We start from the raw sequence: 14528 nt of genomic DNA, 5'->3' as shown, positions 1-14528 counted from the left end.
ACGACAACAACAGGTGATAAAAGATGTGATGACGTTTTTGGAGCGTTCTGTCACAGTCAGAAGAAGGAGAGACAGGGGAGAGAGAGACACTGCCTGCTGGTCTCTGTATCGATGGATGAAAAACAATAACTGCGTCTGTCACTACAATCCATGTATAGATTTTTGGAATAATCGAGTGGAGTCCACTTTGTCGTTAACCTGTAGAAGGAAACAGGTATTTGTGTGGGCTGGCACGTCCCGAGTGCCTTTCGGGGTGGCAGATACTTTGGAACAAAGGAATGGAGATCATCAGTGATTGAGGTGTCGTATGAGTTCCCAAGTGGAACATTTGGATTTCGTAACTACTCTATTTTCTCTCTACGTTTTTTCTTCAGTCAATGGTCATTTTGCAGAAGCCTTTGCTCATGTTTCACCTTACGGCTTGCTGAACAGAATTTTGAGAACTATTCCTGGACTTGGAGTTTGGGAATTTGCCACAAACACACTTCGAGTTTAGTTTTTGGGGTTAATGTTTAAGATCTAACATTTTTACTCCTAAGATTCCAACATTTTTACTTTTATTTTTCTTATTATCATAAGTAGTTATTAATAAAATAGGTTCTAACATTTATACATGATTCGGTGTGTTTGTTTTGTTGCTGGTACGTGACACAATACAATCAGGTTGAAAAAAAATACTGTGAATTCTATGCCAATCTATTACTAATGAAGGCAAACTCACATAATTTGAAATGTCTCTGCAAGTTATTGCATATGATTGCTACAGATCTTGTGCTTCTGTTCCTCAGATGAAATGTTCCTGTGGCTCATTTAGATGTTAGCAATGCCTTGGCACTATTCAGAAAATAAGCACCTCCCCTACTCCCCTGAACAATATTGCTCTCCAATACAATACCTCACAGCAACAGATAAATTAATCATATCATTGTACATGGGATGTTGTTGGTGTAAGAGGCTTCCATCTTGGCCAACATATCAATAGTCATTATATATGGAAGCAAAAATAATTTATTCCATGAGGTGCTGTGTGATTTTCTGGTGTGATAAAGCAGTAAACAAAAGCAAGTTTATTATTAGGGTGGATTTCATGCTCCCGGTTCCAAACTGCCACCAAAACACAGATGGGATGAAAAACAGTGCAGTTTTGTCACTGGGCTACCAATGATCAAGCAATTTCACAAATACAGTGCTCAAGAACAGGGGCTGGTATCTATTGAAGTAGAAGAAGCTCAATCACATTGTTATTATGTAATCCCTAAGAGATTTATTTTACACTAGAGCTATGCCATAGAAGTGCAATGTCCAATTCCTGCTGGGTGAAGACCCCCAGTATAAAACTGGGTTAACTTTGATTCATTTGTCTGCTTTACGCTGTGAAGTGGGACAATAACACACTTGTGCAGTTGACCTGAGGCATATTGCCAGGCTAGAACAAATGGAAGTTTGCTTTACAACTAATCATGTTGGAATAAGAACAGCAATGTCTGCCTTCCTGTTGCTTATTTTGTTTTAAAAAATAACCTTTGATCAAAATGGAGAGCACCTACTCAACATTAAGTTTGAAAATGGAAGGCAGGAAATGACAGTCTATGCCTAGAGCCAAATGCTCTTGTTGGTAACAAATTAGGATTCTTTTAGGGACAATGAATGCAGATGAAAAGTACCGTTTCCCCTTACTGCAAGAAGCAGGCTTTTATGACACCAGGAAATCTGAAGTTCAAGCCCTTTAGCACTTTGCCTAACAAGGTGTAAAGACTGCTAAAGTTTTTGTTTACTCACTTGAAAAGAAATAGTTCTGCATGAAAGAAACTATAGAGATTAAAATTGGAGTTCTGGCAAAGAAGCCAGTCTCCATGGGAACAATGACAATTCTACGTGCAACATCTTGTCCCACTGAACTATAAACTAGTGAATTTGACCGTTTTCTTCAACAGAGCTAAAGATTGTCCAGAAATTGTAAGTAGAAGCTGTCTGCCAAAAGATATATTAACCCAGCATGGGCAGAATTCAGATCTACTGGATAAATAAAGTGCAGTTTTATTGAAATTCTTTCGTAGTTTCGGCAATGATGAGGCCAGCACCTAATTCCTTGTCTCCTTGAGAACAAAAGTGGAAGGCCTCCTCTTTGAACCATTGCAATGCACGTGATGTCTGTATCCACCAGGATTTTGACCCAGTGACAATGTAGGAACAGCTGCATTATGTTACAATGTAGGAACAGCTTCAGATATATTGGAAAGTAGAGAGGGGAATGATTTGAAGTGGACCTGAGGGGCAAGTTTTTCACACAGAGGGAGGTAGGTATATGGAACAAGCTACCAGAGGAAATGGTAGGGACAGGTACAATTACAAGGTTCAAAAGACATTTGGACGGGCACATGGATAGGAAAGCTTTAGAGGGATATGGACCAAACACAGGCAAATGGAACCAGCTCAGGTATGCACCTTGGTTGGCATGGACGAGTTGGGCTGAGGAGCCTGTTTCTGTGCTGTTTAACTCTGAATTGAAGTCAGGATGGTGTTTGGCAGGGAAGATAACATGCAGGCAGTGGGGATCCCATGTTCCTGCTGCTCTTGTCCTACTGTGTTTTTTTTTGCATCGGTATCTTCCACTTGTAAATAACTTCAACCCAAGTGGTTAGCCTTTATGGTTATTTAATCACAATCTGTTCTTTTTACACTGAGATATTGGAAGGACGTGTGTGTTCAATCTATTCTCCAGTAAGCGATATGTCAACCAATGTGTCATCTGAAAGGGATTCTTTCAGTTCATAAGTGAGTCAGCCTGCTTAAAGGAATGGCAGTCATAAACATAGGCAAAAGTATGAGTTTTCTGAATAGCAACACTGTTATGATATAACTATAGGATTACCGGATGCTGAAACAGTGATATTGAGGTGGAGGTATTCCTTCCTCTCATGCCTAAAATTTATATGAATGATTGGCAGGCACGGTAGTGTAGTGGTTAGCGTAATGCTATTACAGTGCCAACGACCTGGGTTCAATTCCTGCTGCTGTCTGTAAGGAGTTTGTATGTTCTCCCCATGTCTGCGTGGGTTTCCTCCAGGTGCTCCAGTTTCCTCCCACATTCCAAAGACGCACGGGTTAGGAGCTGTGGGCATGCGATGTTGGCACCGGAAGTGTGGCAACACTTGTGGGCTGTCCCCAGAACTTTCTACGCAAAGATGCATTTCACTGTGTGTTTTGATGTACACATGACCAATAAAGATATCTTATCTTATATGTCTTACAGCATATCATTATGATTTCCAAGGACAAGTGCTTTACTGATGACAGCACAGTGCAGCATTTAAATCAGCCATAGCTTCCTTTTCACCGTTCCACTTGGGAATTGCAACTTGTGGAGTTGGATGGTCTTCTCACATTTTACTGGGCCTTCAGCCAGCTTACGTATGGAGCATTTGCCTTTAAACTGCACGTAGAAATGAAAATAATGCCAGCTTTTATTTTTCCTGTGAATAAACCTGCCAAAGTTCCCTAACTTTCGGGGCTTGTGTTACTATAGTCCAGTGTTGGTTAGAGAATCTCTCACAAATACACCCAAGGAATAACGGATTAATAGAAACAAAGAATTTTAAGTTATTTTTACAACAGTCAGAATAAAGCCTGACAGGAATGGGTCATGATGAGAAAACATTTTTAGGAGACTTTACCTTTGGAATAAACAGAGTGAGAATACCTTATTGTATAGAATATCACATCCATCATTTATTGCATTATGATTTTATTTTCAAGAAAAGTTGAATCAAAAATTAAAATCAAGGCAGTAGAATTTTCTTTGCAGTTTGTAAAGTTTTTACACCTGAGATATCATGTTGGACGTCCTGCAGGGAAAATCAGAATAAAATGCTACCAATATGTTGATTAATGAACACAGAAGGGAAATATTACAGTGTGTTGAAATGAAAGCTGGCCTCATTGAAACATGTAAATAGGGGTTCTCCATCTGTGACCTTTCGGTAAATGGTGCCTATGAATGTTTGATTTGCTCAGTGTTATGCCTGAAGTGATCACTTCAAAGGAATCTCAACTTCAATTCAGTTAAGTTTCGACATAATCATTCTTGGCATAGATTTCTGGAAGCAAAGATTCATTGCATGAACTAACCCTGTGTAATTCCAAGCGATTCTCCAGTTTTATAATATTTTCCTGCATGCTAAGCAACTATTTTTGTTGCAACCACCACAGGGGAAAGTAGTTCGACAGTAAGATCAATATTACGAGGGAGACGAAGCTTACCACAGCTGTACATCAAAAATAAATTACTCTCAGAAGATTCTCCACAGAAAAGGAGACATAAAGAATATGGAAACCGATAAGAATGTAACAAAAAACACTCTTTATTTCACATTGTACACATTGAGCTAGGTCGTGCTTGACACAGTTTGCATATTACATTCTCTCCATGTGTGATTCCCTTCCACTGCACTCACCTTTCACAGCCTCACAATTCCATTTGAGTTGTAGCCCTCACTGTTGCAGAAGTTCTACAAAGCAAAGAGTTCTTCAAGCACCAACTGGGCCTCGGGTGGCAGATCCTGAGACTCTGCTCCAGATCACCCTGATTGCTCATTGATGGCTCATGCTATCAGAGGGCTCTTCTACAATTTCTAAATGTGTTTGATTATTGTGAAGAGTAGATGTGTGGTGGCTAGTAGGTGTCACAAACCAGCAACAAAAGAAACACACTGAGCATGATTCAGTGTTAAAAACTATTTTATTAATCACTACTTATGGTAATACGTAAAATAAAAGTTTAAAAAAATGTTAGTATGTTAGAATTCAAGAATGTTAAACCTCGAACGTTAACCCCAAAACTAAACTCTTCGTGTGTGTGTGTGACAAAGTCCAAAACTCCCAGTTCCGGAATGGTTCTTAAAGTTCAGTTCCGCAAGCCATAAGGTGAAATATGAGCAAGGGCTTCTTCAACAACCACCGTTGTCTGAAGATAAGATGTAGATGTAGAAAAACATAGAGAGAGTACATACGAAATCCAAATGTTCCACGATGGAACCCAAACGACACTTCAGTGTTTACTCGGTAGTGACTTCCTCACCCCGAAAAGCATCCGAACCGTGGTCGTCCACACACAAATACCTGTTTCCTTCTACAGGTCAGCAACAAAGTGAACTCCACCGGATTACTTCCAACTTTTCCATACATGGATTTCAGTGGTAAACACAGTTATTGTTTCTCATCCATCGATAGAGAAAACAAGCAGGCTGGTGTCTCTCTCCCTTCTCTCTCTCTCTTCTTCTTCTTCTTCTTACTTCTTCAACAACGTCATTACGTCCTTTATCTTCTATTGACGTAAGCACGCCCCACACACACATACACACACACTCTCTATCTTAAAGGGACTTTCACTGAGTCCGTAACACCTCCCACCTAAAAAAAAATTTTCCCAAGAAAATTTTAACCGCGCATACAGTTAGTAATGTTAATAATTATCATGCTACACAACTACAGACTATCAGATTAGTACAGATACATGTTTCCCATTTAACATCGGGAAAGACAATCAGCAATCACATTATCTTTGCCTTTAATGTGAGTTATCATGAGATCAAACTCTTGCAAAATTAAACTCCAGTTTAACAGCCTTCTGTTCTTGTTTTTGACTCGGCTCAGAAACACCAATGGGTTATGATCTGTATACACAGTCAATGGTTTCTGAGCGGTGCAAACATATACACTGAAATGTTGCAAGGCTAAAACAAGCGACAGTAATTCTTTCTCTACGGTGGAATAATTCTTTTGATGCTCATTAAATTTCTTTGAAAAGTAAGCTACAGGATGGTCAATATCATCAAGGTCACCCTTCTGCAACAACACAGCTCCTGCAGCTTCATCACTGGCATCTACTGCTAATGAAAATGGCTTTTCAAAGTCAGGTGTTCTGAGCACAGGATGGTAGCATAAAATGGCTTTCAGCTTCTCAAATGCTTCTTGACAAGAATCTGTCCAAACAAACTTTACTCCCTTCTTCTGAAGATTAGTTAGGGGAAGAGCAATATCAGCAAAATTTTTACAAAATTTTCGATAATATCCAACCATTCCCAAAAATCTTCTAACAGTCCTCGTACCTGTGGGAATAGGAAACTCAGATATTGCTTGAACTTTTGCCTGAACAGGAGCTTGCTTGCCTTGACCTACAACATAACCAAGATACGTCACAGTGGCATGGCCAAATTCACTTTTAGCCAAGTTAACTGTAAGGTTAGCCTTGGAAAGTCTTTCAAACAACCTTTCTAACGCAGAGATGTGATCTTCCCAAGTATCATTCCCAGTCACTAAGTCGTCAATGTAGGCATCTGTATGTTTTAACCCATGAATCACTGAATTAATCATTCTTTGAAATGTTGCCGGAGCATTTTTCATTCCAAATGGCAAAACATTGTATTCATACAATCCAGAAGGGGTTACAAAGGCTGAAATTTCCCTTCCTCTATCTGTTAATGGAACACACCAGTACCCTTTTAATAGGTCAATCTTTGTAAGAAATTTTGCCTTTCCCACTCTGTCTATGCAATCATCCACCCTAGGAATAGGGTAAGCATCTGACTTTGTTACAGCATTCACTTTCCTGTAATCTGTGCAAAATCTAACAGTTCCATCAGGTTTAGGTACAATAACAGAGGGCGAACTCCAATTTGAAGTAGAATGTCTAATAATATCATTTTCCAACATGTATTTTATTTCCTGATCAACAAGTTTACTTTTTTCCACATTCATTCGATATGGGTGTTGTTTGATTGGTTTTGCATCCCCAACATCAACATCATGGGTAATTATCGATGTTCTGTTTGGAACATCTGGGAACAGATTTTTAAATTTTAAAATTAATTCTCTCATCTGTTGTTTTTGTGAAACTTGTAAATGGTCCAACTTCGTTTCAAGGTTCTCCAGGATATTTTGGTTTTTCAGTTTCGATGGAACAATATTTGGTCTAAATTGGCCTTCCTCAACATCAACATCAGGCATTCTAGAAACAACCTTTACACCATCCACCAAGGCCACAACTGAATCCCTCTCATAATAAGGTTTTAGCATGTTTACGTGACAGAGTTGTGTTTTCTTGCGTCTATCTGGTGTTTTGATTATATATGTTAGATCAGTCACTCGAGATTCAATAACATAGGGTCCAGAAAAGCGAGCTTGCAAGGGATTATTTTGGCTAGGGAAAAATACCAACACCTTTTGCCCCACTGCGAATGTCCTAGGCCGAGCACGTCTATCAAAATATGTCTTCATTCTTATCTGGCTTGTTTTCAGATTCTCTCTCGCTAGCTGGCAGACTCTCTCCAACCGAGTTTTAAATTTTTGGACATAGTCCAACAGACTCAAGTGAACTTCCTCATTAACCCATTGCTCTCTCAACAACTCCAAAGGTCCTCTCACCCGATGTCCAAACACAAGCTCAAACGGACTAAATCCTATTGACTCCTGGATCGATTCTCTAACGGCAAACAAAAGTAAATGGATACCTTCGTCCCAATCCTTGGTGTTTTCAAAGCAATAAGTCTTCAGCATATTTTTGAGAGTAGAATGAAATCTCTCCAGAGCTCCTTGAGATTCTGGGTGATATGCAGATGATACAATCTGCTTTGCTCCCAGCTCATAGACTATTTGTTGAAAAATTTTTGACATAAAATTACTACCTTGATCAGATTGGATTTCTTTTGGCAAACCAAACAAGGTAAAAAATTTTACAAGAGCCTTTGACACCGTCTTGGCCTTAATATTTCTAAGGGGTATTGCCTCTGGAAATCTAGAAGTGGCACACATGATGGTTAACAAATACTGATTTCCAGTCTTAGACTTTGGTAAGGGGCCAACACAGTCCACAATCACCTTCGAAAAGGGTTCACCAAAAGCAGGAATTGGTTTCAAAGGAGCCACAGGGGGTTTTTGATTTGGTTTACCTACCATCTGACATGTGTGGCAGGTTCGACAAAACATCACCACATCTTTTCTCAAACCAGGCCAATAGAATTGTTTCAAGATCTTCCCTACAGTTTTATTCACACCAAAATGACCACCCAAAGGCATACTATGGGCCAGGTTTAAAATCTCATCCCTATAAACTTTTGGAACAACAACCTGATGAATAACTTCCCATTCCTCAGTAACAGGAACATGAGGAGGTCTCCATTTCCTCATTAACACTCCATTTTTGACATAGTATCCAGTTGGCACCTTTTCAATCTCCTCACATGAGAGTGCTTTTTCTTTCAATTCTGTCAACTCAGGGTCCTTTGTCTGTTCCACCATAAAATCCTTCCTCGACAAAGACAAATCTTTAAATTCAGGCTCACTATAAGGATGTTGATCCTCCAGTGAAGACAGAAAAGTCTCAGATAAGGCATCAAAATTTTCTTCCTGTTTAGGACTGTCACAAGGAACCACATCAGACTGCACCGGACTGTCTGTCTTGGCTAATTCTTTAGCTCTAGCTCGAGTCACCGCACATGATGGGTAAACATCTGAATCATCCTCAGACTCATCAATCCTTGGTTTGGTTGTTAACCGTACCACAGGATCACTTTCTCCATTTGCAAGGTCATTTCCCAATAACAAAGAAACTCCTTCCACTGGCAAACTAGGTCTTATCCCTATCTCGACTGGTCCTTCTACGAACTTTGACTTTAAAATCACCCTGTGAAAAGGGACAGACATGGTCTCACCTGTAACGCCTCGTACTAGATTTACTTCACCAGTGTCACTTTCTTCACCAAAATTTAAAACACTGTCCAGCAAGAGAGATTGACTAGCCCCAGTATCTCTAAGAATTTTCACTGGCACCTGGGGTGACTCATCATTCAGTGAAACAAAACCCTCTGATACATACGAACGGAATTCCTTTCTCACCTCCTCCAACTTTTCCGCTTTTCCCTCTTGCAAGGACTGATCTTTAACAGCATCTCCTAAACCTTTTTGATTTTTAATTGCCTGAAAGCAAGCATTGGGCCCAGCTTCCTTCTTTTTCTTCAAAAGGGCACAATTAGATATCACGTGGCCAGGTTTCCTACAGTAATAACAAGTACGCTCAACAGGTTTCTCCAGCCCTGGCTTCTTTTCATCTTTTCCTTTTTGATTACCTCCTAATTTAATCTCTGGTTTACCTGGATTGTCTTTGTAACTCTTTTGAAAGGTTTTAGGTTGTCCCCATTTGGATTTATGGGTTAAAGCATAATCATCTGCCAACCTAGCAGTTTCTTGTAAAGTTTCCACTGCCTTTTCATTTAAATATGTTGTTAATTCAGCTGGAACACATCTTTTAAAGTCTTCCACCAGTATCAATTCTGTCAATTTATCGTAATCCCCATCTACATTTTTAGCCAGGCACCATCGTTCAAAACATATTCTCTTTCCATTGGCAAATTCCATATAAGTCTGATCTGCAGATTTCCTCAAGTCTCTGAATTTTTGTCTATAAGCCTCAGGGACCAATTCATAGGCCTTCAATATAGCTTGTTTTACCTTGGTATAATCAGCTGCATCCTCAACAGACAAAGCAGAATAAGCTTTTTGAGCTTTACCTTTAATCACACTCTGTACCATAAGAGCCCATCCTTTCCTTGGCCAGTTTGAACTCACAGCAACCTTTTCAAAATGTTGGAAATACTGATCAACCTGATCTTCTTCAAACGGAGGGACTAATCGAACCTCCCTGCTGGCTGAAAAACCATCATCAGAATCAGATTCCGAACTCCTACGCTTCATTTGTAACTCATGCTGCCTCTTTTTCTCCTCGTTATCCAGCTCCATCTGCTTCATTGCTAGATCAGCTTCTATCTTCATCTGAGTTATCTTTTGTTCAGCCTCTAATTTCTTTTGTTCTCGTTCAGCCTCTATCTTTAACTGGGTTTGTTCTCGTTCAGCCTCTATCTTTGCCAGCTGCACCTGTGCCTCAGAAATTGCTATTTCACTTCCAGGAAACTGTTTTAACACTTCCTCCTCAAACACCTTCTTTTCCACATAATGGCCAGCTATCAGTCTCTGAATATCTGCCTTCCTCATAGACTGCTTTACTTCTGTAAGGTTTAGCCTTGTAGCAATCTTTATCAAATCATCCTTTTTCGCCACCTCCAATCCCTTTTGGGTTGGTGACTCCAAAAATGCCTTAATATCCATTGCTGCTGGTTTCCACACACACAAGCCAATTAAAAAGAATTTATCAGACCTCCCTCAAAAATCTTTGGATTGAATCTCGAACAAATCTCGTCAATCTGGGGAACGATCCCAGATGACACTCGTTAACCTTGGGAACTATCCCGGACGAGCCCCCAATTTTGTCACAAACCAGCAACAAAAGAAACACACTGAGCATGATTCAGTGTTAAAAACTATTTTATTAATCACTACTTATGGTAATACGTAAAATAAAAGTTAAAAAAAATGTTAGTATGTTAGAATTCAAGAATGTTAAACCTCGAACGTTAACCCCAAAACTAAACTCTTCGTGTGTGTGTGTGACAAAGTCCAAAACTCCCAGTTCCGGAATGGTTCTTAAAGTTCAGTTCCGCAAGCCATAAGGTGAAATATGAGCAAGGGCTTCTTCAACAACCACCGTTGTCTGAAGATAAGATGTAGATGTAGAAAAACATAGAGAGAGTACATACGAAATCCAAATGTTCCACGATGGAACCCAAACGACACTTCAGTGTTTACTCGGTAGTGACTTCCTCACCCCGAAAAGCATCCGAACCGTGGTCGTCCACACACAAATACCTGTTTCCTTCTACAGGTCAGCAACAAAGTGAACTCCACCGGATTACTTCCAACTTTTCCATACATGGATTTCAGTGGTAAACACAGTTATTGTTTCTCATCCATCGATAGAGAAAACAAGCAGGCTGGTGTCTCTCTCCCTTCTCTCTCTCTCTTCTTCTTCTTCTTCTTACTTCTTCAACAACGTCATTACGTCCTTTATCTTCTATTGACGTAAGCACGCCCCACACACACATACACACACACTCTCTATCTTAAAGGGACTTTCACTGAGTCCGTAACATAGGAGCTGGACTTATTCCATTAATGTTCAAAGAAAAGCAACAATTTTGTGTCAGAAATTTAGTATGCACAGCCACAGAAAAAAAAGCCGTCACCAAAATAGAAAATACTGCAAAAATTCAGCAGGTCATGCAGCATCTGTGAAAAGAGAATCAGAGTTAATGTTTCAGGTTGAGGAGCCTCCATTGGAGTGGGGCTGTGATAAAATAAGTTGGTTTAAAATTACAGAAGGAGTCGGGCAAGGTGGGGGGGAGAAACCAAGGTCCGGTTCCTAGAAGTCCTCACTGACCTCCCACAATCTCAGATACAACTTCACTTCTGTGCCTTGTCTAACTTCCCGTGGAGGTCAAAATCGAGATCGCTCTCGGCTTCCCAGTATCAGATGTTCCAGGCTACTGTTGTTGTCTACCACCTCTCACAATTTGCTGCTCAGCGATGCGTTAGGGAGATTACCTAAACTCCACTCTAAAGGTGAAGAGACTTCATCCACCTTTGCTTCAGTCCACAGGAGCAGGCCGAGTATGCTCGACAATTGCCTGCAATCCAGGCTTCCCCAAAATGTAGCCATTCATGGGTTATATTCCTATCCTTAGAGAGTTCTTCCTGAAACTCCACCCTGGCTGTCGCTCTGGAGGGTACCTGTGACCCCCAAGCACAAAAAGTATGTTTCCTGTGGGCACTGTTCTTCAACACCATCTCCAAGTCCTTCTGGTCCTTTGGAAGCTCTCATCCATCTCCTCCTAGCATTGCAGCATACATTTATTCAGTAACAACACTTTAATTTAATTTTATTGACAGCGTGGTAACAGGCCCTTCCGGCCCAACGAGTTCGCGCAGCCCATTTTAAACCCCCACGTTAACCTACCTGTGCATCTTTGGAAGGTGGGAGGAAACTCTGCAGTTGCTGGGTGAGTGCTGCTTGTATTGTGGTATGTCCCCTTAAGAGCTGCTTGAAGAGATCACACCTTTTAGGTTACATATCTGAAAAATGCAAGATCTTGCAACATATCAGTGTGGGTTATGGAAGTGAAATAACAACGTCACTTACACAGGAAAACCTGGCAGTTCTGTGAATCTCAAGCTGAAGTTCTCACTGTTCATTAACATTAGGTTTTCAGAATGCTGCACCTAGATTTCAAAACATTCAGTTACAGGCAAATACCTCTATCTTTGGGATTTTCTAGTCAACAGCCTGACAAAGGTAGCCAATACCTAAAGAATAAAAGCATTGTTAGAAAGTGTGCACAAAGCAGATATTGTACCCCTTTGCTTGAACAGAAATAAAGATTTTGCTTAAGAAATAATTAAGGGGAAGCCAAAACTAGTGTGTAAATGCTGCAGAGTTGTTAATTCTGTGGATACTAGCAAACTGCCTGTTACACCTATGCTGTGAGTCTCTTACAAAATTAAAACAATCTAGACTGAACTCTGGAATAGGACAGAAAGCTCTAATACAACTGTGAACAAACAGGAGGATGAGGACAATGCCATTCATGCATCTGTTCAGTCAATGATGCATTCGGGAACCACAATAAATCAAATGAATAAACTTTTTGGTGAACTGTTTTACAGAAATTCTCCCCAAGTGAGAACTCTGGCACTCTTCAGCAGCTTTGGAGCGAGTATTTGCCAGAGGTTCTAGAAAATAATTTGTGATCCTCTATAGTGAGTAAAAAATGCAACTACCCTTGATGAAAGCCTCAAAATGCATGGCAATCCAACTATAAATGTCCCGTTCACATTATATGAAATTTATGCATGTTGCTTGGAAAATCTCTCAATATATTCAAGAAATTCTTGGGCTGAAGTGGTGTGTCTGTGCATTGATTTTGCAGGCTGCATGGAAAAGCTGTTCTGTGAATTGAAATCCACATCTGATCTACAGGAATACAGTACACATGTAATTCCCCTGCCAGTTTTCAGATATGGTGATAAAGTTTGGCCTGATCTCTGCTCCTTTTGTAGAAGTAGCAAATTTCATCATGCATACTGGTGCTTTATTTAAACAAAGCAGACCTGCTTTGTAATCTGGCAAGAAATGCGTTTGGCACCAAAAAAAGATTCTGTCATCCAGAAAGCCTCATTGGTTTTGCTTTACTGAGACCAAAGCTGCTTGGTTGAATAGTGGAGACCATGCACAACATTTCTGGTAGGTAACACAGCTTCTGGACCAAATTCCCTCAGATGAGCAACACAATCAACCCTGAAGGAAAAAGATGATTTATATTTTGCAGCTTAAGTTTGTGACAGAGAACGTCGTCCATTTGTTGAATCAATCAATGCCCTGGAGAAGTGAAGCAATCCATGTTCTCAAGTTTAATGCCATCATTGGAGTGACAATTAAAACCATACTTCAACAAAAATCTCAAAAATGCTAGATGACTATGAGGCTGAACCCTGCGCTCTACGAATGTTCCAAACTTCCAACAAATGTGAAAGGCATGAAGCATTTTTTAATTAACTTTTCCTTCCATGTTTACCAAATTGTAGGAATCAAGAGGGCGACCAGACAATGTTCTGCAATTTCGGAGCAAAGTTTCGGTTTGGACGAATCTGTATTGTGGGATAATTTACATCAGGAAAAATTCACCCCAATATTCATAAGGCAGCATACACAGTGCCTGAAATTAACAGGCACCTTTTGTTGCTGTTGGCATTGCCTAAAGGTAAAGCAAAGTGGGAAGTTACTTCTCTCAGAATCATGTCATCAGGAACTGAAAAGTAAGGACATTGATGTCTACAAACTCATTTAAAATGTAAGCCATGATTTACTACAATGGATTTTCTGAATCTTAATTTTAAATATGCAGTTTTATATTTAATTCAAAGTATGCGTATTTTATTATCATGCTATGTTTAAAATATTTGTTATTTTGGCAGAGCTATTTTTGTAAGAAGATGTCCTGGATAAGCAATCAATTATAGAAATGTTCATGTTATTGTGAATGCATACTTTTCTCTTTAACTTAGTTGTGCTTCTGGAGACCTCAGGTTGATGAGCTCTTGAGTGAAACTTCTCAAAAAACAAAACTAATTGGTACTGCTAAATACCTGCAAACTGAACTTAAAATAAAACACAAAAGCTTTGTGCCTTCCTTCTATGATCGCAGTGATTACACTTCAAATATAATTTATTGTCAGGCTATACAACTTGTAAATAGACAGCTGGAGCAGTATTCAGCCTCATGTTAATAAATGTCAAGGAGGTCAGTCAGGACTTGTGTGGTTGAATCACAGAAGATTCTTATTCTGAGCCAAAACTGAAGGAAAATTCAACTGATGACAGTCATGGTAAATTGGGTTCCAATATCCAAATACTGCTGGCAAAAACAGAAGCTATAGAAATATCCTGCCGATTAGGCAGGGTCTGTAGAGAAAGAACGTTAATGTTTCAGTGAATAATCTATGATCCATTTTCAAGAAATGTAATCTTGCCCAAAAAAACAAATGTAACACCATTCCATTCTCAAAATCCTACCCAAGAGTAATCC

The 14528-nt window shown here is 39.7% G+C and overlaps 1 protein-coding gene across 1 annotated transcript in view; it reads left to right on the top strand.

Moving 5' to 3' along the window:
* LOC127580899 (adenosine receptor A1-like) overlaps nucleotides 1–13719 on the top strand; it is a 120840-nt gene extending 107121 nt beyond the window's left edge. The window contains exon 2 of the mRNA XM_052034874.1: nucleotides 13528–13719. Within this exon, the coding sequence (XP_051890834.1) occupies nucleotides 13528–13606 (79 nt within the window). The 3' untranslated portion in view covers nucleotides 13607–13719. The remainder of the gene's footprint in view (nucleotides 1–13527) is intronic.
* Nucleotides 13720–14528: the final 809 nt, after the last annotated feature.

The sequence above is a fragment of the Pristis pectinata genome, chromosome 20, assembly GCF_009764475.1.
Source record: "Pristis pectinata isolate sPriPec2 chromosome 20, sPriPec2.1.pri, whole genome shotgun sequence".
Taxonomy (NCBI): Eukaryota; Metazoa; Chordata; class Chondrichthyes; order Rhinopristiformes; family Pristidae; genus Pristis; species Pristis pectinata.
This window is presented reverse-complemented; position numbering and strand designations above follow the sequence as displayed.